Source organism: Halteromyces radiatus (genome assembly GCF_025201355.1).
Source record: "Halteromyces radiatus strain CBS 162.75 chromosome Unknown BX664scaffold_3, whole genome shotgun sequence".
Lineage (NCBI taxonomy): Eukaryota > Fungi > Mucoromycota > Mucoromycetes > Mucorales > Cunninghamellaceae > Halteromyces > Halteromyces radiatus.
The window spans coordinates 3,607,813-3,631,156 of record NW_026251689.1 but is presented as its reverse complement, the minus strand read 5'-3'; the positions used below and the strand labels follow the sequence as shown (position 1 = coordinate 3,631,156).

The 23,344-nt window shown below is 34.4% G+C and overlaps 9 protein-coding genes across 9 annotated transcripts; 4 read left to right on the top strand and 5 right to left on the bottom strand.

Annotated features, from left to right (window-relative positions):
* Window positions 1-23: 23 nt before the first annotated feature.
* Window positions 24-2,461, bottom strand: BX664DRAFT_358263 (uncharacterized protein). The gene is made up of 5 exons (XM_051548022.1): window positions 2,043-2,461; window positions 1,418-1,942; window positions 1,233-1,339; window positions 1,043-1,166; window positions 24-962 (listed from the first exon to the last, which is right to left on the bottom strand). Exons 1-5 carry the CDS (start codon window positions 2,413-2,415, stop codon window positions 82-84), a joined length of 2,010 nt encoding a protein of 669 aa, XP_051402339.1. The 5' UTR covers window positions 2,416-2,461; the 3' UTR covers window positions 24-81.
* A 522-nt stretch (window positions 2,462-2,983) lies between these two features.
* Window positions 2,984-3,436, bottom strand: BX664DRAFT_358262 (uncharacterized protein; the record flags this gene model as incomplete). Its single annotated transcript, XM_051548021.1, has 2 exons — window positions 3,272-3,436; window positions 2,984-3,219 (listed from the first exon to the last, which is right to left on the bottom strand). The coding sequence occupies exons 1-2, from the start codon at window positions 3,366-3,368 to the stop codon at window positions 2,984-2,986; spliced, it is 333 nt and encodes a 110-aa protein (XP_051402338.1). The 5' UTR covers window positions 3,369-3,436.
* A 911-nt stretch (window positions 3,437-4,347) lies between these two features.
* BX664DRAFT_330880 (malate dehydrogenase) lies at window positions 4,348-6,718 on the bottom strand. Its single transcript, XM_051545036.1, has 6 exons — window positions 6,415-6,718; window positions 6,255-6,361; window positions 5,995-6,163; window positions 5,468-5,913; window positions 5,000-5,362; window positions 4,348-4,824 (listed from the first exon to the last, which is right to left on the bottom strand). The coding sequence occupies exons 1-6, from the start codon at window positions 6,683-6,685 to the stop codon at window positions 4,408-4,410; spliced, it is 1,773 nt and encodes a 590-aa protein (XP_051402337.1). The 5' UTR covers window positions 6,686-6,718; the 3' UTR covers window positions 4,348-4,407.
* Window positions 6,719-6,860: 142 nt separating this feature from the next.
* BX664DRAFT_330878 (uncharacterized protein) lies at window positions 6,861-8,326 on the top strand. The gene is made up of 7 exons (XM_051545035.1): window positions 6,861-7,094; window positions 7,186-7,333; window positions 7,408-7,437; window positions 7,512-7,565; window positions 7,637-7,760; window positions 7,833-7,987; window positions 8,064-8,326. The coding sequence occupies exons 1-7, from the start codon at window positions 6,903-6,905 to the stop codon at window positions 8,195-8,197; spliced, it is 837 nt and encodes a 278-aa protein (XP_051402336.1). The 5' UTR covers window positions 6,861-6,902; the 3' UTR covers window positions 8,198-8,326.
* Window positions 8,276-12,423, bottom strand: BX664DRAFT_330873 (uncharacterized protein). The gene is made up of 12 exons (XM_051545034.1): window positions 11,837-12,423; window positions 11,665-11,762; window positions 11,523-11,610; window positions 11,221-11,418; window positions 10,781-11,134; window positions 10,676-10,692; window positions 10,483-10,578; window positions 10,291-10,409; window positions 9,716-10,211; window positions 9,452-9,626; window positions 9,290-9,379; window positions 8,276-9,202 (listed from the first exon to the last, which is right to left on the bottom strand). The coding sequence occupies exons 1-12, from the start codon at window positions 12,369-12,371 to the stop codon at window positions 8,487-8,489; spliced, it is 2,982 nt and encodes a 993-aa protein (XP_051402335.1). The 5' UTR covers window positions 12,372-12,423; the 3' UTR covers window positions 8,276-8,486.
* An 848-nt stretch (window positions 12,424-13,271) lies between these two features.
* BX664DRAFT_330869 (ATP synthase subunit beta) lies at window positions 13,272-15,197 on the top strand. Its single transcript, XM_051545033.1, has 4 exons — window positions 13,272-13,420; window positions 13,497-13,539; window positions 13,611-13,777; window positions 13,868-15,197. The coding sequence occupies exons 1-4, from the start codon at window positions 13,315-13,317 to the stop codon at window positions 15,103-15,105; spliced, it is 1,554 nt and encodes a 517-aa protein (XP_051402334.1). The 5' UTR covers window positions 13,272-13,314; the 3' UTR covers window positions 15,106-15,197.
* Window positions 15,198-15,391: 194 nt separating this feature from the next.
* Window positions 15,392-18,183, top strand: BX664DRAFT_385224 (uncharacterized protein). The gene is made up of 2 exons (XM_051549234.1): window positions 15,392-16,023; window positions 16,108-18,183. Exons 1-2 carry the CDS (start codon window positions 15,444-15,446, stop codon window positions 18,090-18,092), a joined length of 2,565 nt encoding a protein of 854 aa, XP_051402333.1. The 5' UTR covers window positions 15,392-15,443; the 3' UTR covers window positions 18,093-18,183.
* Window positions 18,184-18,399: 216 nt separating this feature from the next.
* Window positions 18,400-19,443, bottom strand: BX664DRAFT_330863 (FUN14 family-domain-containing protein). The gene is made up of 4 exons (XM_051545032.1): window positions 19,334-19,443; window positions 19,123-19,266; window positions 18,860-19,041; window positions 18,400-18,793 (listed from the first exon to the last, which is right to left on the bottom strand). Exons 1-4 carry the CDS (start codon window positions 19,419-19,421, stop codon window positions 18,587-18,589), a joined length of 621 nt encoding a protein of 206 aa, XP_051402332.1. The 5' UTR covers window positions 19,422-19,443; the 3' UTR covers window positions 18,400-18,586.
* Window positions 19,444-20,048: 605 nt separating this feature from the next.
* BX664DRAFT_358255 (uncharacterized protein) lies at window positions 20,049-20,535 on the top strand. Its single transcript, XM_051548020.1, has 3 exons — window positions 20,049-20,147; window positions 20,206-20,319; window positions 20,398-20,535. The coding sequence occupies exons 1-3, from the start codon at window positions 20,054-20,056 to the stop codon at window positions 20,427-20,429; spliced, it is 240 nt and encodes a 79-aa protein (XP_051402331.1). The 5' UTR covers window positions 20,049-20,053; the 3' UTR covers window positions 20,430-20,535.
* Window positions 20,536-23,344: the final 2,809 nt, after the last annotated feature.

Sequence of the window (23,344 nt, the reverse complement as noted above, 5' to 3'; positions counted from 1 at the left end):
GTATCAGAAAGTCCGTAGTCAAAAAAATTAAAAAAAAGATTTTATTGAATTACAAAAAGGTATAATATAAACTACAAAATATCATTTCTTTTTCAAACGAGCTTCTGCTGCTCTTGCTCTTTTTTCTCTTTCTAATCGCATTCTTGCTTCAGGTGACATATTCGCCACGTTCACTTGATTGTCCCGAAGAGCACGTGCCATTGGATCCAACATTTGTCCTTTTTTCTTATTGTTTTTCGATCTTTGTTCCAATAATTCCGCTTCTTCCTTGGCCAATCTTGCATCTTCTTTTTGTTGTCGTTCTAATTCCATCAATCGTTTCCGTTCATCTTCTTTGGCCTTCTTCTTTCGATCCTTCTCCAATTGTTCTTTTTCGTCTTCAATCGTCAATGGACTAGGTACACGTGCATCCACAAGCCAAGGCCATCGGTCCGGGAGATCACACATACATCGCCGAAACACATTGCGTGTCATCTTATCCTTCGCCACTTCATATGCTGTCTTGCCAATATCATTTTTGATTGTTGGATTCGCTCCCACATCACGTAAAAGCATGGATACCACTTTTGAATGTCCTTGAGAAGCTGCTATATGTAATACCGTAGGATATCGACCATATTCACTCATCAGAGAATCAGGTAACCTTTCCACTACAGGGAGATCAGGATGTTTATCAAGATAGGATTGTACTACATTGACTTTGCCTTGTTTCACCAATACTAAAAATTTTTCAAGTACCGGATCCGATGATGGTGGTTGTTTCTTCACATTGCTTGTTTTCACCTTTTCTAATCGTTCTCGAAGTCGAGTTTCCTTTTCTTTCAAACGTTGTTGATGTTCCTGAATAGCCTGTTCATCCACTTGTACCACTTTAAGCGTTGTCAATTCAAGATAAATACGTCGTAATTCATTTAATGTAGGTCGTCTTGTTGTAAAGGGTATGTTGTGTATTTTTGGATCATCTGTTTAAGCAAAAAAAAAAAAAAAAAAAAAAAGAGGGATTAGGTTTCATTGGAAAAACATTTTTTTTTTTTTTGTTTACCTTTTCGGAGTACAGCATTATCATAACCATAGATGATTTTCTTGTTTCCGCTTGGTGCATGAATGAATACCATTTCACTTTGATCAATATATTTCTTCCATTGATCTAATAGTTCTCGAATATCCTAATGCAAAATAGTATTGAATGGTTAATTTTCCAGTTTTTTTTTCTTTTTTTTTTTCATATTTACCTGTTGTAAAGCCATTTCGTTATATCGTCTAATTTGAGCACCTGCTGAATTTGCTTTTCCCTTTCCACTATCATTTGCTGATTGTGAGCCACCTTGCTTTCTTCGAGCTAATAACATATGAATGTTAATTATTTGAGAAGACAACTCTTTTTTTTTTTTTAAAAAAAAAAAAGAAAAATACTTACTTGTATATCGATGGAATGTTTTGTGGGTATGAATATGGACTTGTTTGTTGAGTTGCTGCTCCATTAATCCCTTGCTTTGATTGACATCGATGATGGCACCTGCAAAATGACCACCACCCATCATAAGAAGAGTCCAGAGTCGTGTTTGTTTTCCATGATCTGATGATTGTTGAAGTCGTTGAATGGCATCCACACTTGAGATATTCTTTTTTGATTCTAGTAAAACACGATATATACCCAAATGGAAAGGGATACAAGTCAAAGAAGGTACCTTAAACCAAGTGACCGATGCATATTTCTTTTGTAATGGTGTCGATGATATCCACTGGGTCGTCGATGCCGTTACTTGGTCCTCAATTGCTTGTGCTTCATCCAATGCCAATTGTTGCTTCCCTACTAAATTTTGTACCTTGTCTTCTTCACCGATCGTTTCCAAAACACGCATTGTAGACCCGTTTTCTTCCATGTCATCGTCGCTACTTTCCTCTTGTTCTGTATCAGATCCCGATAAACTATCACTAAGATCTATAATGGTTAGAAAAAGTAAGAATGCAATATTAATAATAAGAATGGAAAATTAAAAATAAAATAAGAAAAAAAGGAAAACTTTTTTATCATCACTTACCTGCTAACATATCTTCAAATTCATTCAAGGAAACAGGAGGTTGATCAAATACAAGTTTTCTTTTGATATTGTAGCGATGCCAATCAGTACCAAAGTGTTGACGATGATCCAATCTGTCCGAGAAAGATTGTTGACAAGTCCCACAAGTAAGTACATCAGGTTGCTCAATGTCGTTTTGTTGCTGCTGAAGACGTAGCTTTTCCAAGTTGGCCAAGTTCAGTTGTTCTTGTTTATGCACTACATCGTCAACTACTGATCCAGTTTCAGCATCATTCAAAGGTACAAGTGTTGTCAATATTTCTTGAGGTAGTGCAAACACATTGAGAGGACTTGTGTCGAGTGAATCAGGTTGAAATGTTGAATTTTTCACCATTCTTTAATAAAAATGATAAAATGGTGTACAAGTGCAAGATAGAAAGAAAGTAAGTGGAAGTGAAATAATTTTGAATAGACGGAAAAGTCACTGACTTACTGAAGGATTTTAACCTCCGGCAATTTTTTTTTTCTTGCTGCGTTACATGTCGCAGCGCTGTATCTGTTATTACTGAGTATCACAGAAAGAGGGGTTGTAGGGAGAAAATAAGGATGACATGAGCCGAGAAAGAATGATTCTTTACATGATGTTCTCCTATTTTCAGTATGCACTTATGATGATTCGATAATAATAATAATAACAATAAAGAATAACACAAGATTCCTTTTTATTAAAGACGTATATTCTTTTTTTAATTGATATGTTGAAACAAAAAAAAATGCATTGCGTGTTCAATATGTAGTGATTGTAACGAAATATTAGAATAGATAACAAGGGACTATTTTGAAAATCATGATGTGTATTTTTGTATAATTAACAGTGGTCAGCACACAATGATAGTAATAATAATAATGATAATGACAATAGTTATAATAATAAGGATGATGATGATTAAATGAAATCATATTTATGCCACAACCCCTTTTTTGGGAGTACGAGCAGCAATGGCATATCGATTGTTGGATACAGCTGAAGTCGCTAGACTTCCTTCATCTTCATTATCATCTTCGTGTCGAGATCGACAACATCGAACACCACAACATTCGTGACGATCTTCAGCAGCAAAGCAGCCGGTACGATATACTCCAAGATACCCTTTAGGGCATTCCCGAATACAACTAGTAGGTTGGAAATATTGGCAATCTATATAATCATGGAATCAATATCAAAAAAAAAAGAAAGGATGTAATCTTACCATGTATATCGAATTCTGATGGATCATGTTCAAGTTCAGGTACAGCCATAGTTGTCATAATCAAAGTCGCAAAAAGAGTAACAAGTTGGAAACGCATGATGATGATTTAAAGCGATAAAATGAACGATACCAAAGAGAATCAATCAATTTAAAGATGAACTAGAGAAGAATAAAAATGAAAAAAATGAAAAGCCTTTATATACAAACACCTAGCAACCCCTTCCCCATGGTTTATACTTGTGGCGAAAAAAAAAGAGGATCCCCTATTTTCTTATTCTTCTGGTGTTCCATGAAGAATCATCAATGAGATCTCTCTTTTTTTTTTTCTGCCGATTCTCCTTTTTCGATAACTGTTTTGCCAATGCATGGTCTAACTTTTTTTTTAGGGAGATGGAACGGAACGTTAAAAACTTCAGATAATCATCATCATTCAAGAATCATCAAAGACAATCGCCATCATCTTCGTAAAATAATAATAATAATAATAATAAAATGGTAGAACATTAATCCAATTTTGAAAGTACTTTTGAAGCATATCATCATGATCATAGGAAACGACATTACAGAAATGATTATAAAAATTATCACCATCATCATATCATTATATCATATATTCACGATCTGGAAAAATATGTAGTAATGGGGTCGAAGTATGTATTACATTTTGACAGGAAAGACACGCAGTAGTTAAAGCGCCTTCGAGCCGGTATGGATCAAGCTATCATCATCCATCTATCAAAAAAAAAAAAAAAAAAAAAAAAAAAAAAAAAAAAGAGGATGTGTCTAGGGGTAAAGGCGGGAGAACCAACAGAACTAGGAAGGGAAATATCGATAAAAAGGGATAAACCCGTTATCCGTTCACTCCCTAGTAGAAAATAACAATAAAGAGATCTTTTCCAAAGAATTGTTATTGTTTATCTAGTTAGTTTTTCATTAATGTATATATCAACTATTTTTTGATTATGATCATCGGCAGGAGATGAATTTATCGCATTTCAATCAAATCTTTGATCATCATTCATTCTATGTTACATACATATATACTAAAAGGAAAGAAAATAAAAATAAAAATAAAGAAAAAAGACAGTAAAATAGAATTCAGTTTTATTTCAAAAAAAAAAAAGATAGACCTAACATTATAAACTACTTATATATGTATATGAAGGATATTGAGGATACCACATATAATCATCCACCATTTTTTCTAAAGCATCCATCGTTTTGATATCGTCCCGTCTTGATTCCCCAGACTCCATTGCTTCTTTCGCTACAGCCATGGCCACCTTCTTGGAAACCAATCGTATATCTTTAATATCTGGAAGAAGACTTTTTGTTAGATCCTTAGACTGGAATGCTGGTGAACAATGACAAATAGCATTAGCCGCCGCAAATATCATATCATCCGTACAATGTTTAGCCTTTGCTACTATACAACCTAAACCAATCCCTGGATAGATAAACGCGTTGTTGCATTCCGTAACTTCATATATCCGATTATTGTATTCCACATCCTCAAAGGGTGACCCGGTTGCCACGATTGCTTTTCCATTGGTCTACAAAAGAAAAAAAAAAAAAAAAAAAGGAGAAATTATATGTCAGTACACATGTTTATTGGCTATCGACCCCTCTCTCTCTCTTCCGTTTCTCTCTCTCTCTTTAATTCACTCCTCGTTGTTTGTCACCATCCTCCTAGTTCATTTTCACTACCAATCATTTTTTTTTTTTTACCCAGTGTATAATGTCATTTGGAGTTGCTTCAGTCAATTGCGTTGGATTTGATAATGGAAATACAATCGGTATATCACAATAGGATGCCATAGATTTGATCAGCTTTTCCGTGAATGCACCACTACATGTAGAAGTCCCAATTAATATAGTAGGTTGAACGTTTTTAATGACATCTAAAATTTGAGGCTGTTCACTTTCCATTGTCCATGATTGAATATCACCTTTGTTTTTCACATAAGTTTGTTGAACTTTGGAAACTTCTTTGTCGTGTTCCATTAATAATCCTTGTTTGTCAATACACCAAATCCGTTTCAGAGCTTCATTTTCAGATAATCCTTCTTTTTGTACAAGATAACGTCGCACCTATACAATAATAATAATAACAACAAAGAAGTAGATATTTGAGTGAGTAATGTGATACTATATATATATAGATAGATAGATAGATGAAGGATATATAGACTTGACCTGATCAGCGATGCCAATACCAGCCGAACCAGCACCAAAAATCGCTAGCCTTTGATTAGATAACGATACATTTTGCAATTGAAGAGCAGCCAAGAGAAGAGCAAGAGTGATAGCACCTGTGCCTTGTACATCATCATTGAAAGTAGCCATTTTCGGTCGATAAGTATCTAGGAGTCGTCGAGCATTCGAAAGACCAAAATCTTCCCAATGAAGAAAGGCATTTGGGAATTTGCCACGAACACATTCTACAAAGAAATCCACAAAATCATCATATGCTTGACCTCGGATACGTTTATGTTTCCAACCAAGATAAAGAGGATCATCCAAAAGTGTTTGATTATCAGTTCCCACATCCAAAACTACTGCAAGTACTCGACCAGGATGTATACCTGCCATCACCGTATAAAGTACAAGTTTAGCTACAGAGATACCACAACCACCAACACCTTTTGATAATCCAAAAAGAGGGGGAAAAAAAAGTCAATATATAATCTATATGTACATATTTGACTATTATTTATTTTTACCTTGATCACCAATGCCAAGTATTTCTTCGGAATCCGTCACAACCACTAAATCCACATCATCTGCTGCAAGGCTTTGCTGTAATATACCTTCTATCAACATTTGTTGAATTCTTTCCTTTTCTGGGTAATTGAGATAGACACCACGTGGACGACGGAAAAGATGTGAGTACTAAAGTGATTTGAAACATAAAGAGTGAACATGTTTGATAAAAAAAAAAAGAAATCCCTGGTTATCCTTTCATTATTATTATTATTATTACCTTTTCAATATATTCGCCTTCAGTAGGTGTATATATGACAGGTAAGACTTTTACTAAATGATCCAATACAAATCGAAAGAATAACACTTCGTTTTGATCATGAATACCTAAAAAAAAAAAGTTCAATAAAACCCTTGTTTTATTATTATTATTATTTTACTTTGTAGAAAGGTGTTTTTTCCAAGGTTTGTGTCAATAGAATCATATTGTTCAGATACACGTTGTACTTGTTGTTCCAAAGTATCCACTTCATACGGTAAAAGACAGCTAAGGCTGAAGATGGCACGTTCTTCTTGAGTGAATGCTGAGCCTTTGTTGAGTAACGGACGATCTAATAATTCTTGACCTAATAATGTTGTTTGTACAATGGAAGAATTACCAGGTTGGTCACTATAACTAAATATTTTCTTTGGTAAAGGATGATCGCTCATTATGTATATAAAATAGAAAGGGAAAGAGAGAAAGTAAAAAGAAAAAGAAAATCTAAAAAAAGGACTTATTTTTGCATAATAGCCACAGTGGGTAAGTCCAGCAGGTCAAAATGGAAATCCCGCTCTCTCATTTATAAAAGAGCAAAAAAAAAAAAAAAAAAAGAACCGACTATTTCTCTCTTTTTCTTTTTATTCTTTTACTTTTTTCTCTTCTTTTATGGCCTACAATCCTTTTTTAGAAAATAAAGTCAATACTCTTCAAGAAGCTTTTCCAACTCTTACTCCTAGTGTACTTGAAAATACTCTATTAGAAGAAAATGGTGATATGGAAAGAACTTTTGACCGATTACTAGCTATAACTGACTCGACAACAATGAATACTTCTCATACTCGACCAACTTATAAAAAAGTATTGTTTATATTATCCTATCTTTTTTATATATATATTAATAATTATTTATTATTATATATTTTTATCCTATTTTGTTTGTTTTTATTAGCCACCTACACAAGTTCCTATTATTAAAGCCAAGCCAAGTCTACAGAAAACTGTTAGGGAGGAACTAGCTCAGTGGCGCCAAGAACTTCAAAATGATCGGGATATACGTCGTACAAGAAAGAGAATATCTCAAAAGTATCCTCCTTCTGGTAAATTATTTTGATTAATATAAAAAGCATCTTACAAATATTCTTTTATTGTATTTTTTTTTTATTATTATTAGGCGCCTGTTCTTCCTCATATGATTCACAAAGTAAGTTCAATTCAAAAAAAAAAAAAAAAAAAAAAAAAAAAACTAAAACTTTGCCTTTTGATTTCCTTATTTAGACCTCTACAAGGATATTTATTCCATTCGTGATATGGTGGTTGAAGGCAGTTCAGGTAAAGAAACAAAAAAAAAAAAATTAGTATATATATATATAATCAAACTTATTCTATTTGATTTATTACAGTTGCCTTGAAAGCAGCAACATCATTACATGATCGTCTCATATCTGTCCACAACTCATATATCTCAGGATCAACATCATCAGCATCTTCTTCTTCTTCATCATCATCATATCCCTATTATCAAAGGTAATACTAAAGAATTAGATGATATAGTGATCATTAAAAATCTTATTATATCTTTATTATTATTATTATTAGCAATAACACAGCCCCTAATTTATCAAGACCAATACAATCACATACCTCATTATCTAATAATACTCGGATAAACAATAGGAATCGACCTGTACCTCCTGTTCCAGTCACAACCCCATCATCTCAGCAGCAGCAGCAACAGCAATGGCATACGAATAGTAAGTAATAGTACCAATAATAGTCATAGTAATAATAGACTGATTTTTGAAATTCTATATTTATATTTTTATCTAGCTGCAACGCCAAGAAACCCATTCGACAATGCTGACCAATCATTACCGCCACCTACATATGAAGCAAGAGAAAGGGATACATTAATTGATCCAGTGGATGGCGACAGATTATTATTACGAGCATCTTCTCATTAGTTTAGTTACCTATGTACGATAGTTCTCTTTTTTTTTTTTTGATCTTTTGCTAGCTGTCTTTATAATTTTCTTTTTATGATAAATCAAAGTCATTAATATAAATCAAATAAATAACTACTATATACTGTATCCATGTCATATCACTTGTGAAAGGAAGAAAAAAAATATATATACATATACACACATACTATGTAACTAACTTACTCCCCTTGTTTCTTTTTATTCAAGACATCATATATATATATAATCGCACATACTAAAACAAAAAAAAAAAAAATCGGGATCTAAACTAAACTATATCCTTGCGATGGACACAAAGAGGACCATCATGTCCACCACCGTTGACCATCAAGACAGAAGTACCGAATTCAAAGGGATCTCCATTGTAAGCCACAAAGTCAGCCTTATGTCCTAGTTGAATTCTTCCTATGTCCAAACCAAACATATCCGCCAGATTCCAGGTAATCAAACCCACTGTCTGCTCAAAATCCAAATCATAATGCCAACCAGCTTCCCAGATCAAGTTGCGAGCATCACCATTGTCAATATCTGTACTACCAAGACCCACTTTGACATTGTGTTTCAACAGGACATCAAGCACTGTGTCCTTGGTATAAGGATGACCAGGTAAGCAGTGTCGTTGGGCCCAAGTCGTGGCATAACATCTAGCAGGCATCAGAATCACAGGAATGGACCAGCGTTGTAAATGATCTGCTACCAAATGAGCCTCAGCTCCACCCAAGATGATGAATTGTACAGAATGTAGTTGTTGCTTTAATCGGATAATGGCTGCAATGTCGTCCTTGTTATTCGCCTGAACCACCACGGGTAGTTGTCCTTGAGCTGCTTTGGCAAAGACATTTGTTGCTGGATTTTCTTTAGCATTGGTCGTCAATAATTTACGAATGCCGGCAATTTGTTGAGATACGGTGAGTGTACCAATGTTTTCAAGTATAAAATGTAGCGCAGCTTCATCCCTGATCAAGGTATCATTGGTATCCAAGACTATTTGAAATAGAAAAAAAAAAAAAAGATTAAACAAAAAGAGAAAATAATTATGAAAACGATATCGTTTTTTTTTCCTTTCTTTACCTGTATTTTCTACACCAATTCTTGCTGCAACTGATACACCACCAAGAGGTACTGCAGCTTGCAATGGTTGTGAAATGGTTGAAGTCACACCTAAAATAAATAATTCAAGTGAGTTTATGTTTGTTATACAAAAACTATGTATTCATTTTTTTTTTTTTTTACCTGCTTGGAAGGCTTTCTTCATATGTAATCCTCCCATTTTGATGCCATCAGCTGCTCTTGCCACTGACTTGACCAAGTTTTCATCATCAATGTTGAGATTCGTTTCACCATCCATCGTACTTGATTCTGCTTGGATTTCGATCATACCCATAGGAACACCAGCAGACACGATACCCTGTACATAAAAAAAAATAAAATAAAAAGAAATGTTTTGAAGTTAGTCCGTCTTTTCTTTTTTTTTTCTTTTTTTTTTGTTCTACTTACAGGAATAACAACAGCACCATTCATATCAAATACAGGACTAGAGGTAGGCCAATCTACTTGTTCACGATTACAATCATATCCAGCACAAATCACAAGATCATCTTGAACCACCAAAAAAATATCTTTTGAAGTATCACCGCGTCGGTATTCTTGACCAGGACTCATCATTAGACGACCAATATTACGGAGTACGAAGGAATGAACCCCTTTTGAGCAAGCATCATTCATATGTATCGGGTTGTTGAGACCATGATCTTCTAAATGCATGGATCCAGTGGGTCGTTCAGGAAGGATGGTATCGTCAATAGATGTGTTGTGAGTGTCGTAAGAATCATCCATCAAAAAGTGTTCGTCAATAACCTCTTCTACATCTTTGGCCCATGGCTTGCGGAAGTTTAAGATTTCCCCATCGATGATCACTTTCTTTGGTCTCGCACCTAATCTCAAAGGATGTCGTTCCCAAATCACAAGATCAGCGTCCTTGCCTTCTTGAATACTAAATAAATAAATTCATAAGAATATGAATTGTCATGCATATGAAAACAAGATTCCTTTCCCTCTTATATTGAATTTACCTTCCAATACGATGGCCAACGCCCAAGGCATTAGCAGGAATGCTTGTCACTGCCGATAATGCTTTATGTTCATCAAATCCATAGTGGTATGCTTTTTGCGCTTCATGTATAAGATCTCTCTAACAAAAAAAAAAAAAAAAAAAAGTTATTTTTGATTATTGCTGAGCTTACTTTTGTTTAGAAAAATCTTACAGCATTCATAACGGGATGATCACTTTTAAAAGCAACAGGAATACCAGCTTCAGTCAGGATACCAGGTGCATGTACATTTGTAGACCAACCTTCATGCTAGAGCCATATAGATATATAAAAAAAAAGGAAGTCCATATGAATACCATCCTCTATATCAAAGGCAAAAAAAAATAATCATCATCTTTTGAATTACCTTATATCCCCACATATCTAATCATAAGAAAACGTCCAACCATAGAAAAAGAAAAAAAAAAGAATTTTAGCAGACAATCTATAAGTATTCTAGAATGATATTTACCAGCAAAAGTTGCCACGGTAATATTTGTCTTTGCGCGTTTGATAATGTCAGGTACTTGCCAAGCCGCCAAAGCATGATGGAATGCAGCAATATCAAATCCATATTCCAAAGAGTGATGGACCATGGCTTCCAAATCATGAGGTAAGTAACAGTGAACATTCAATTTAACATCTCCGCGTAGTAAGGCTACCAAACTTTCCAAAGCAATGTCTTCAGGGAATCGTTCAGATAGACGTAATTCACTATCTTGTTCTTTATCAAGCCGTTCAGCAGCGTCACACCAATCATTTTGAGAACGAAGCAAATCGCGAGCTTGTTGGAAACGTTTACGGAACAAATAACTTTCACCCATTCCTACAAAGCAATGTATATTTGTTAAATACGTTTCAATCTTTTTTTTTGATTTTTTTTTTTTTTTTTTTTTTGGTTTAGTTCCTTACTTGTCAATGGCATCTTTTTCGCTTCAGTACCATAGACACGTTTGGGATTTTCACCACAGGCCATTTTCATATATCGATGGACTACTTCTTGATCTTCTTCAGAAACACCAGCACTAATAAGCATATCGTATACCGAGAGTGTCGGTACAGGTCTAAGTTTTACCACAGCAGCTTCACCACCCATCAAATTGCCCGAACCTACGGGCCAAAAAAAAAAAAAAAAAAAAAAAAAAAAAAAAAAGATATTCTTAGCATTCAAGCTTTTTTTTTTTTTTTGAAGCATCATCTTGATTATTTTTTACCTGGTAAAATCAAACTTGTTGTAATACCACCACTTGCAACTACTTTAATCGCAGAATCACTAGGATTGAATGCATCCACTATACGTACCTATTAGAAGAAAAGAAGTTTAAAAGAGAAAATATTACAAGAATTAGTACTTACAAAAGGGGTAGTTGGATCAGTCGTTTCATTTTCATCGGCTGTGGCATCCAAACCAGGTAAACTTGCAGCACCCATATGAGAATGCATATCAACAATGCCTATATAATAAAAGGGTAGTTCCAAAATAGTCAGTTTTCTACTGTTTTTGTCATAAAAAGGAAGGGGATGTTACCGGGTGTAACCACACGATGCTCGGCATCCAAAATTGTCGTATCGTCCGTTGGAGAAGTAAGGTTAGTTCCCACCGCCTTAATAAGACCATCCTTTATCAGAACATCGCCATCCAAGTATCGGTCACCCAGCCAAATATGTCCATTCTTGATCAATAATGGTTTTTCAACACTTGCTGTACTTGCCCTAGGATTTCGGTGACGCACTCGAGTCGTATTGGTAAATGCTAAAGCTCGTTCCTTAATGTCACGACACTGACCAAGTCCTTGTTGAAACGAAGTCCAAGAGATTCCAGGAGAAACCACTTGATCATTCTGGAGAATAAAATTATTCTTGTTGTTACTGTACAAAGAAGAGGAAGACGTTTGAGGAAGTTGACGTGATAAAAGAAGACAAGACGTACCAAAAAGAACTGCCACACTTAACGTCAATGCAAGTCGCGTCTTTTTTCTTGAGGATCGAGAGGTGTGTTGGTTAGAGGGTTGTAATAACGGTATGGAGGCATCTCTTTCCAAAGGTGTTGACTTTTTCTTCATAATGATAATAAAAAAAAAAAAGGAATGAGGTGAAGAGTAAGAAAAGAAAGAATCTATGTAGAGAGATATCTTATCAGACCCACAATTCCGAGCGGAATTTTAATTGACAACAAAAAAAAAAAGCTTAAAACAGAAAGATCACAATGAACGCATAAAACCTCTTGTTAAACAACTCTTTGTAGACCCTCCTTCATTAAAAAATTATAGTTGTAAAAAAAAAGAAACTGAATCAGGCATAATTCATACAAATTTACCCAAAATCCATTTACAGTTTTTATCAAACCAAATAAATTCCGGTTTCATACCATTTCATACTGTATTAGTTTTAATTCTATGTCCTCAGCATGAATAGTAACAATAGTAACAATCAAAAATTCAAATACGGTTTCAAATCGAAGGATTATTCTCTTACGTACGATGATTGCATTTAATAAAAGCCAAGATACAAAAATAGACAAGTCAATAGATATGTAGTTAAAAATAAATGTTGGAGATCATTCATCATCATCATACTGTGTATCATTATCATATATCCATCATCATATAATATATCATCATCTATCATTATCATATATCATCATTATCATATACCATCCATCATCATCATCTAATCATTGATATACACTGACAATCAATTGTGTTTTATTAAAAAAAAAAAGATATTTACCATTTTTCTTTTATTTTATTTCTATATATTTTATTGTAAAAAGGGATGACCAGGACAATTATGGTAGTCAGAAGTATGCATGGAAAGGGAAAAGTCACTAGGAGAAGAGAGTAGAAATCTCAAGCCTTCTTCGTTTTTCATAATCCGACGGGAAAAGATGACTGTGTTTTTTTTACTTCCCAGGCAATAACCGCTGTTATTTTATTTTATTTTTTTCTCCAAGGTGTTGTTCCTTTTTTTCCTTTTTCCTCTTTCTTGTTTAGATAAAACGAAACGATGCACTTCAACCGAATTATCACTGCCTCTCGTGGTGCTCTTCGCGCTCAAAAGGCCAATGCTGCTCTCTTTGCTCAATCTTCCATGAAGCCTATTGCTGTCAAGGGTAAAACTTTTGTTTATTTATATATATATATAAAAAGAAAAAATAATGACACTTTTTTTTTGTTTATTCTTTATAGGTCGTCAATATGCTACTGAAGCTACCCCTGCTGGTCAAATTCGGTAAATACTAAATGACTATTTAAAATTGAATAGGATACTTATCATCTTTTTTTTTTTTTTTTTTTTACTAGTTCCGTTATTGGTGCCGTTGTTGATGTCCAATTCGAACAAGAAAACCTTCCTGCTATTTTGAACGCTCTTGAAGTTAAGGATCACGCTGGAGGTCGTCTTGTCCTCGAAGTTGCTCAACACTTGGGTGAAAACACTGTTCGTACTATTGCTATGGATGGTACCGAAGGTAATCTTTCATTATATTTAAACCACTGTTGCTATGAAATATGAAATTGATTCCATTTTTTATTTATTTATTCATTTATTTATTTATTAGGTCTTGTCCGTGGTCAAAAGGTTGTTGACACTGGTGCTCCTATTACCATTCCTGTTGGTAAGGAAGTCCTTGGTCGTATTATCAACGTTATTGGTGAACCCATTGATGAACGTGGTCCTATCAACGCTAAGACCCACCGTGGTATCCATGCTGAAGCTCCTGAATTCGTTGACCAATCTCCTACTCCCGAAATCTTGGAAACTGGTATCAAGGTGGTTGACTTGTTGGCTCCTTACGCTCGTGGTGGTAAGATTGGTCTCTTTGGTGGTGCTGGTGTCGGCAAGACCGTGTTGATTCAAGAACTTATTAACAATATTGCCAAGGCTCACGGTGGTTACTCTATTTTCTGTGGTGTCGGTGAACGTACTCGTGAAGGTAACGATTTGTACCATGAAATGATGGAAACTGGTGTCATCAAACTCGAAGGTGATTCCAAGTGTGCTCTTGTCTTCGGTCAAATGAACGAACCCCCCGGTGCTCGTGCTCGTGTTGCTTTGACTGGTTTGACCATTGCTGAATACTTCCGTGATGAAGAAGGTCAAGATGTGTTGCTCTTCATTGACAACATTTTCCGTTTCACTCAAGCTGGTTCCGAAGTGTCTGCTTTGTTGGGTCGTATTCCTTCCGCTGTGGGTTATCAACCTACTTTGTCCACTGATATGGGTGGTATGCAAGAACGTATTACTACTACCAAGAATGGTTCCATTACTTCCGTGCAAGCTGTTTATGTCCCTGCTGATGATTTGACTGATCCTGCTCCTGCCACTACTTTTGCTCACTTGGACGCCACCACTGTGTTGTCTCGTTCTATTGCTGAATTGGGTATTTATCCTGCTGTCGATCCTTTGGATTCCAAGTCTCGTATTTTGGATCCTCGTATTGTCGGTGCTGAACACTACAAGGTTGCTACTGATGTCCAACAAATCCTTCAAAACTACAAGTCTCTTCAAGATATTATCGCCATTTTGGGTATGGATGAATTGTCTGAAGAAGATAAGTTGGTTGTCGAACGTGCCCGTAAGATCCAACGTTTCTTGTCTCAACCTTTCGCTGTTGCTCAAGTCTTCACTGGTTATGAAGGTCGTCTCGTCAAGCTCCAAGATACCATCCGCTCTTTCCAAGAAATCCTCGGTGGTAAGCACGATTCTCTCCCCGAAACCGCTTTCTACATGCAAGGTGATATCTCTGATGTGATCAAGCGTGCTGAAGAACTCGCCAAGGAAATGGGTGGTCAATAGATTTAGTTAACTAGTCAATGTCTTTTTTTGTCTTTTTATCGTTAATAGAAAAAAAAAATAAAAGAATGATTGGTGTTTTGTTATGATGATTCTTTTTTATATTGAGTTGACTCTTTTGATGATGATGATGATAATAGTTTTATGATGATTTGATGTTATCAATGGAACGGGTTGTTTACGATGGAATTGCCTTTTAGGGAATTCCTCATATTGGATCTTTTTTTTTTTTATTTGTTTACCTTTCTTCCTCTTTTTCTCTCTCTTTCTTTTTTTTTTTTTTTTTTTTCTTTCCCGTGCCTTTTTTTTTTCTCTTTTTTATATACTTTTTGGTTCTACTTATGAAAAAGCTTTTTGGTAGCAAGAAAAAGAAAAAGACCAAGGCAGCGTCGTTTATTAGTGCTGACTCTGATTATCAAGTCAATGATATTGTCCCAAGGAAGCTGAAAATATCACAATCGACAGGTCAACCACGAAAACTTGCGTTGAATGATGTAACCAATAACGACAATAACAACAATAAAGTTTTAGTGAAAACAACAATACAAACTCAACCTGCTGTGGCCAAAAGAGTTAATCGACCCACAAGTTCTCCACCAGCTTTGGTTATGCCGCGACCTCGTTATGCCGAACCTCCTACTCGAGCTGTCCTTCGAAGCTACGATCATGAAAAAACACAACTGGATCCTGATCTACTTTGTCTTTCCACTGAAAATGATCAACCTGATATATCTGACGAAGAAGATGAATTGTTTACAACTGTGGCTGTTCCTTCACAACGACGACAAGGTCAAAGAATGTTCCCTACTGCAACCAGTTCTGCTCCCGTTCCAACAAAACCACGCAAGACGTCCCCCGTCACCACTCAACATGATACTCGACCTTCCAATAGGAGCCAAAAATCAGTCGATGGAGCTATGGGTAAGATTATGAAAATAAAAAAAAAGAAAAAAAGTTTGGATGAATTATAAATATTTACTTTTTTATTATTATTATTAACATTAGAAGTGATTATTGCGAAAAAACATGAATCCATGAATTCTATTACTGGAAGTGATGATTCGAATAGAGTGTATGAATCTGCTCTTGAATCACCCATGGCATCAACATCAACTATTTTGGAAAACAACGGTATCAGTAATGGACTTCGACAACAACAACAAATACAACGTCATTCTTCACCTGAAAACATCAACAAAACACTTATTCCTACTTTATTACCACAAACTGCATCCGATTCATCAGAAACTGTGACACCAGCTGGATCCACTAGTCAACACCAGCGCAACCTTGGTCCTGAAGTTATCGTCAACTCTGTGAGTAGTTTTGATGTCTCCAAGTCAACACCATCCAATGTTATTATTCCTCTCTCTGATTCGGTTACAACAACTACTCAACACCATTCATCCATTTCTCCACAAAATATGTATGACACTGATTCAATGACACAAGAAATTCTACAAAGCGATGATTTAGAATTACTTCAACAACAAGTCAAACTGATTCAACAACAAAGGGAAATGGATCGTGCGGAATATGAACGTTTGGAACAAATACACAAGGAACGAACTAAATGGATGAAGGCTGAAATTGATCGTACACAAACTAGACTATTACAATTAACCGCTGCCAAACGGGATTACGGAACTTCTTACAATAATCATGATGCCAACGCATCATCTCAAGAAGCACACCATCTACCTTCAATAGATCAGCAACATGCAACTGAACAGCAACCGACAAGTGCTCACGTTGATTTATCATCTGGTGTCGAAGAACAACAGGATATAACAGATCCACTTTACCACCAACAGCAACAGCAACAGCAACAGCAACAACAGGAACGACATCCATCTTCATGCAACAGTACTCCATCAAAACTGCAAAGATCAAAGTCTGGTAATGACAATTTATCTCGTCTATCTCGTTCATCATCGAAAAACTCTACTGGTGATAGCATGCATTCACAACGTTCAAGAGGGATCATGGATGAAAGACAACAACAATCTAAACAACAAGCGTATCAGCAACCGTCGACTATGCATGCTTCAGATACTACAACAATGGATTACTTGCCTACCGAACAATCTGGTTACATGAATGGAAGAAAAAGTTCAGCTAGTTTATCACGACAAAGTAGTGGTCGTCGATCCCAGCAATCTCAAAAACAACAACAACAACAACAACAACAGGATTCATCTCAAATGCAAGGAAAATCAAATACATCACGATCTAGACCTCGCCTACAACGTCCCCGATCGAAATCGACAGAATCAAGACCTCCTCATCTCATGGAACCAGAAGCTGATTACTACACGGAATATTATGATGATCGGCCGGCTCCACCACGACCTAGATCAAGCAATCGTCCAAGACATCGTAGTCATTCTGTTGAACGCTCATATCCTTCTTACTATGATTCTCCTTATTATTATTATGATGACCATATGATGGGCAATGAAGATGAAGACAATGATGAAGTCAATGATGAAGATGAAGATGATGAAGAAGGCGATGCTTTCGATGATGACTATATGGCTACGAATTATAGATATCCTCCACCATTCCGATATGACAGTTTCCCTCCTCGACCTCGAAGAATCCGTCGCCAGCCTATGTCTCATTCACCCTACATACAGCCCATGCCTTTTGCTCCTACTTATCCTCCACCTATGCGATACAATAACCATCCTCCTCCTCATCATCATCGATCACGACCTTCTCGTAGGGAACAAGGTACTTTTTATGGATTTGACAACCCAGCTCCTTCTTATTATCCACCCATGCCACCTCCCTCTCTTCGACGACGACAACAACAACAAGTCCACCCTGGCTTATTACCCATGGATGACTGGCAATCCACTTCTCTTCCATCTTCTTTTAGTCGATACCCTCCATCGATACCTCCTTTTATTCGAATGGAAGATCCATCAAGAAGACCTGGAACCTCTTATTGGCGTGCTCGTCCTCCTTCTGAATATGCCATGTAGTTTATATTATTATTATTTAGTTTATATGATACTTCATAACAAAGAAAAGAAAAATTGAAATAAACTTGATCACTCTATCTTCTTTTTTTTTTTTTTTTCTATTTATTGACTTTTTTTGAAATGGATGACTGGATGGTCATATATCATCTTTATAATTAATTTGAATAAAATCAAATGCATATTTTTGATGACCATTGTCATTAACTCCCCCGTATCTGTCAAAGTAATCATTTTTTGAATCAATATCTTAGTTACAATGGACGATGATCCACAAAAAAAAAAAAAAAAAAAAAAAAAAAAAAGAAAAGTTCCTTTATTTTTCTTCGTAGCTCTCTTTAAAATAAATGTAAATCATCCTATTCTAAAAATTCATATAAATGAATGAAATGATTCTTTCATTAATCAACACCTTCAATCATAATGAGACATTTATTTGGATAAAAAATAAATATATGATTCCGTCTATAAACTAATTTCATATTAATCTATGATATCTATCCATATCGGATACCACCGTATAATCCAACCATAAAAGTCGATTTGAATTGTAAATTATGAGTCAAGAAACCAGTGAACTTGTTCCATTTGGTACGTATCACCTTGGTAGTCACTTTTCCATGTTCATCAGTACCCAATTGTTTATTATAACCACCTTCTAATTTATCCCAATGGATGGTGATATATCCATTATAGGAGAGACACTGTTAAATAAATAAATAAATAAATTAGAAAGAAATAAGAAACAAAAAAAAAATGATGTTCTTTACCTGTAAAAATACAAAACCTACACCAACAGCCAAAGCAAAGAATTTACCTACTTTTTTGATCAGATAACCAGTACAAAAACCAAGAAGAACACCAAAGGATAATTCTCCTTTGTGAAAAAGAGTCTTACGAGCATCCCTATCCTTATCTCTAGGTGTAATATCGGAAACTTGAGTATAAACAGCTATATATATATATATATATATATATATAATGAGTCAAATGTTTTTCTTTTTGCAAAAGAATGTATTATTTTTTTTTTTACCTTGACATTGAACAGGTTTTTTGGTCCACATACTAGCTGTCATAGTACCAGTGGCGGCAGCAGCTATACCAACCATCTTGACAGGACCTGACCAGGACATAGAATGATATCGCATATTTTGTCCAATACTAGTGAATGGTTTAACTAGATGAACAATTAGCGAAGATAATTTAGTTTTCTTCTTTGTCAGTAAAAGGTTTTTTTTTTTTACCTGATGGTTTTACAGAGGTGATGGTTCGTCTAATAGAATGTTGTGCTGTGGTTTGAAAACAAGTCAAAGGTCGAATGGTACGTAACATGATAACAAGTAAAAAAAAAAAAAAAAAAAAAAGAATCAATGAGGAACAAAAGAAGAAAAAGACCAAAATGAAATAATAATGCCTTTTTTTCACCTGGACTGCGGGGTTCTATATTTTTTAATTTTTTTTTTCTTTTTTGTTTGGTGTTAAAATATGGTCAGCGCGCTAGATTTTCTGCATGAAATCAAGAACATATATAAAACATTCAGATTGATAATCTTCTTGAATGAGATGATGAATGATTGTAGGATAGGATGATGATTAGTATGCTATTATTACTCCAATCCCATATTTAAGGACTTCATTAGAAACGAAAGAGGATCATTGTGGATGAATTTAAAAAAAAAGGGAAAGAGTGGAAGATATTGTTGCTGATGATGATAGTGATGATGATGATGATAAATAGTGAAAAAATATCAACATAGATAAGAAAAAAATAGAAAACTAGCTTTCTTTCAATCTTCTTTGTGCCAGTATCTGATATGACAATCCACCGTTCTCATCACTATGAAGATCAAGTCTTGAGCGGAATTTGAAAAAAGGGAGACGTGTGTTGAGAGCTCAAGCAGTCATAGACGGGAAAGACGGAAAGTTTCTTATTTTTTCTGTTCTCTCTCTTTACTTTACTAAACATGGACGGCCATACACGATCACCCACAGATTTCTTAAATTCAGTATTAGGACAAAATGTCACAGTCAAACTAAACTCTGGTATTGATTACAAAGGTAAACTACCAAGAAGAAAAAAAAAAAGGAAAAGATAATAACCAAAATTTGTAAATAGGTGTATTAGCTTGTTTGGATGGTTATATGAATATCGCTTTGGAAAATACAGAAGAATATGTAGATGGCAAATTAAAAAACAAGTATGGAGATACTTTTGTTCGTGGAAACAATGGTAATTATATCAGAAATATCTTAGAAAAAAAGGAAAGGAAAGCTCACTTTTATATATATATATATTATTTTTGAATAGTATTATATATTAGTGCCGACAAGTCAGAATGATGATTTACTTTACAAGAATATAATGACGATGCGCTTTGTAGTAATAAAGAAAAAAAAAAAGAATACCTTTTATTATCATGTCTTTTCTTTTTTTTTTTTTTTTTTTGTACGTTTTTTCTTTTTGTAGATATAGGTTTATCTTTTTATTTTTATTTTTATTTTTTTCGTTTATAGTTACAAATCCTGTGATTTAGTATATTTATTTTGAAGTACTTATTTATGATCAATATACTTAACGCATCTTATCAGGTATGGGCAACTTACTTTCTATGTAAGACTTGGGTTAAGTTCATACCCTGTCCATGTATACTGTATGCGAAGATACTTTCACCTCAATACAGTTTATTCACTTTAAATTGAGACAAAAAAAGGGGTAAAACGATACAGACAAAGAAAAAATAAAATTTGGGAGGAAAGAAAAATAAATTTGGGAGTGAAAGAAAAATAAATAATTTGGTGGAAGGGAATATCAAATTGAGAGAGAAAGGATAAAATCAAATTGGAATACCAAGTGGGTAATATATTTAGAAGATAAAATAAAAATATATATCAGTTAGTACATCATCATTATTAAAAAAAAAAAAAAAAAGGATTACTCACAACACGTAACTAAGACCGTTTTAACTACGGTCAGGACGATAAAGCAAAGAGGAAAAAGAAAGACTGCTATTGCTGACAGGATGATTGGAGAATTGGTATTGGTTGACGGGGGAACATCCAAACTATTGCCATTTTGTATGATGGTAGCTTAGGCCCAACACACATCAACACGAACCATAATGATAATAAGAGGAGGACGGAAGAAAAGGAAAAGCAGACAGACAGACATGATCGATAAAAAACCTCTTGCCTTGAATAAACTGTACAGAGACACCAGACGACCACACAGATTGGCCCAAGAGGACCTCTTGATTAAACCTAAGGTGATGATGATTTTATATTAGATGGATGAAAATAGTTATCTTATAATATCAATTGTTACTTACTTGTTTTTTTGTTTCTTCTTTGGAGTATTGATAAAAAAAAAATATAAAGTAAAAAGAAAGAGAGAGAGATAAATTCGCTTTGAGGGTTTAGAAAAAAAAGAAAGAGAGATGTGGTTGAAAGGAAAAGGGACAAATCACAATCATCTCTCTTTTATATTAAATCAATTGAACTGGACAACATTTTCTTTGTTTTGATTCATTCTTTTTTTTAGTTTCCCCCTTTTTTTGAAATAGTAATAAATCAATGAATAGATAGATGTACAATGATGTAATGCATAGCACCGGTAAAAAATCAAAATGAAATTAAATAGCTTCTTTTCTTTTTGACAACCTTTTTTTTTTCTTCTCAAATTCTTAATTAACCTTCTCCTTTTTTTCCATATTTATCGAACAACAAATGAATCAATGAATAGATGTATACTATTAAGCAATCAAAAGGAAATAGGTTGGACCATCTCCTTTCCTTTTTGACAACCTTTGTTTTTCTAAAATTTTTAGTTAACCTTTTCCTTTTTTTCCGTAATTATCAAGAAAATAAACGAATCAATGAATAGACATATAATATTAACCAATAAATGGGAAAATAAATAATCGTCCTTTTTCTTTGTTTACGCTCTTGATTTCTAGCATCCTCTTTCCATGCTCATTGGTAGAATGAATGAATAGACACATGTATATACTAACTCCTTAATCAACCTTCTTTTTTATGTTCATTAATGAGTCAGTGAATGGCATGTGATGCTGATGCTGTCAGTGCTATAATTGAAAGGGATCCAAGAAAGCGGATCCATAGATTAAATCCAACATAGTGGGTATTCTTTTTTCTTTGTTTCAAGTCTCATGATCTACTCTTTTTTTTTTTTTTTTTTTGAGAGGAACCAGGTGGTAGCGACTTTATTAGATTACGATCATTATAGGATGAGGGATGACGATATTGACATCATTTTTTAATTCACTTTACAAATTGGAAGGTAAGGCATAAATTGTTGCTGAGACAAGTGAAAGAGAATATCTTCATGTATCTTCATTCCAAATTTGAAGGGATGATGATGACTTTTTTTAAATGAATTACCATGTTAAGCTTTTTTTTTTGTAATCTTAAGATGATGATGATATGCAATATATATGGATGATGTTATTATGTTGATTAAAATAATAATGATTTACATGCAGTGAGCACCAGTTCTTTTATAAAGGAATAATGAAAAGTGCCTCGATAAAAAAAGTCGTCCGGAAAAGGAAATCAATTGATGTATGAGATCACTTTTGATGATAATCGAAAATATATAAAATAACTTCATAAAATCACTTGATACTTATATAACAACTTTGATGATTGATAGATATAATGTTAAAGCCTTGGATGATGATCCAATGGGATGACCATAATAATGAGTTTTGATTTTTTTTAAAAAAAATTTTTTTATTGCTAATAAAATATAAGTTGAAATTGACAAAGAAAAAAGTGTAAGATATGAAGGATATATATAAATTTAAAAAAACTACAGTAGTCATGTAATAAATAAATACAAAAGTTGAAACGCATAGAAGTTCAAACGACCAAATTTTCAAACGAACAAAATTTCAGATAGATCCATCTTCAGGGAAGAGAAAAAATTAATCTGTCAAGTTCTGGTCAGTAGACGGGCTTCAAAAAAAAAAAAAAAAAAAAAAAAAAACCCTTTGTGCGCGCTTTTGTGTTTTTTAATCTTTTTCTTTCTTTTTCTTTTCTCCATCCACTTTTTTTTTCCGCATTGGGTGTCCTCTTTGTTTGCGCGATCTTTTCATGGTAGATTTTATTGGATTTGGAGGGTTTTGAAAAAGGGATTTACAAAATACATGGGGAAACCCTTTCATTTTGAATGTAGGATTTAGTACAGGTAATGACAGAAAATATTTTGTGATGGTTTTTTTTTTATTGGTAACGTG

What these genes read in the sequence shown, in the direction of transcription:
- BX664DRAFT_330873 (XM_051545034.1), bottom strand. Translation starts at nt 12,371, where the DNA reads ATGAAGAAAAAGTCAACACCTTTGGAAAGAGATGCCTCCATACCGTTA. An exon ending in CTGATCCAACTACCCCTTTT is followed by an intron (nt 11,611 to 11,664) that starts GTAAGTACTAAT and finishes TTCTTCTAATAG; the next exon opens with GTACGTATAGTGGATGCATT. An exon ending in GAAGAAAGCCTTCCAAGCAG is followed by an intron (nt 9,380 to 9,451) that starts GTAAAAAAAAAA and finishes TATTTATTTTAG; the next exon opens with GTGTGACTTCAACCATTTCA.
- BX664DRAFT_358255 (XM_051548020.1), top strand. Translation starts at nt 20,054, where the DNA reads ATGGACGGCCATACACGATCACCCACAGATTTCTTAAATTCAGTATTA. An exon ending in CTCTGGTATTGATTACAAAG is followed by an intron (nt 20,148 to 20,205) that starts GTAAACTACCAA and finishes ATTTGTAAATAG; the next exon opens with GTGTATTAGCTTGTTTGGAT. An exon ending in TTTTGTTCGTGGAAACAATG is followed by an intron (nt 20,320 to 20,397) that starts GTAATTATATCA and finishes ATTTTTGAATAG; the next exon opens with TATTATATATTAGTGCCGAC.
- BX664DRAFT_330863 (XM_051545032.1), bottom strand. Translation starts at nt 19,421, where the DNA reads ATGTTACGTACCATTCGACCTTTGACTTGTTTTCAAACCACAGCACAA. An exon ending in CACCTCTGTAAAACCATCAG is followed by an intron (nt 19,267 to 19,333) that starts GTAAAAAAAAAA and finishes TTGTTCATCTAG; the next exon opens with TTAAACCATTCACTAGTATT. An exon ending in AAAACCTGTTCAATGTCAAG is followed by an intron (nt 19,042 to 19,122) that starts GTAAAAAAAAAA and finishes ATATATATATAG; the next exon opens with CTGTTTATACTCAAGTTTCC.
- BX664DRAFT_330878 (XM_051545035.1), top strand. Translation starts at nt 6,903, where the DNA reads ATGGCCTACAATCCTTTTTTAGAAAATAAAGTCAATACTCTTCAAGAA. An exon ending in TTCCTCATATGATTCACAAA is followed by an intron (nt 7,438 to 7,511) that starts GTAAGTTCAATT and finishes TTCCTTATTTAG; the next exon opens with ACCTCTACAAGGATATTTAT. An exon ending in TCATATCCCTATTATCAAAG is followed by an intron (nt 7,761 to 7,832) that starts GTAATACTAAAG and finishes TATTATTATTAG; the next exon opens with CAATAACACAGCCCCTAATT.
- BX664DRAFT_330880 (XM_051545036.1), bottom strand. Translation starts at nt 6,685, where the DNA reads ATGAGCGATCATCCTTTACCAAAGAAAATATTTAGTTATAGTGACCAA. An exon ending in AAAAAACACCTTTCTACAAA is followed by an intron (nt 6,362 to 6,414) that starts GTAAAATAATAA and finishes TTTTTTTTTTAG; the next exon opens with GTATTCATGATCAAAACGAA. An exon ending in GTATTGGCATCGCTGATCAG is followed by an intron (nt 5,363 to 5,467) that starts GTCAAGTCTATA and finishes ATTATTGTATAG; the next exon opens with GTGCGACGTTATCTTGTACA.
- BX664DRAFT_330869 (XM_051545033.1), top strand. Translation starts at nt 13,315, where the DNA reads ATGCACTTCAACCGAATTATCACTGCCTCTCGTGGTGCTCTTCGCGCT. An exon ending in ACCCCTGCTGGTCAAATTCG is followed by an intron (nt 13,540 to 13,610) that starts GTAAATACTAAA and finishes TTTTTTTACTAG; the next exon opens with TTCCGTTATTGGTGCCGTTG. An exon ending in TGCTATGGATGGTACCGAAG is followed by an intron (nt 13,778 to 13,867) that starts GTAATCTTTCAT and finishes TTTATTTATTAG; the next exon opens with GTCTTGTCCGTGGTCAAAAG.
- BX664DRAFT_385224 (XM_051549234.1), top strand. Translation starts at nt 15,444, where the DNA reads ATGAAAAAGCTTTTTGGTAGCAAGAAAAAGAAAAAGACCAAGGCAGCG. An exon ending in ATCAGTCGATGGAGCTATGG is followed by an intron (nt 16,024 to 16,107) that starts GTAAGATTATGA and finishes TATTAACATTAG; the next exon opens with AAGTGATTATTGCGAAAAAA.
- BX664DRAFT_358263 (XM_051548022.1), bottom strand. Translation starts at nt 2,415, where the DNA reads ATGGTGAAAAATTCAACATTTCAACCTGATTCACTCGACACAAGTCCT. An exon ending in AACATTCCATCGATATACAA is followed by an intron (nt 1,340 to 1,417) that starts GTAAGTATTTTT and finishes ATATGTTATTAG; the next exon opens with CTCGAAGAAAGCAAGGTGGC. An exon ending in ACGAAATGGCTTTACAACAG is followed by an intron (nt 1,167 to 1,232) that starts GTAAATATGAAA and finishes ATTTTGCATTAG; the next exon opens with GATATTCGAGAACTATTAGA.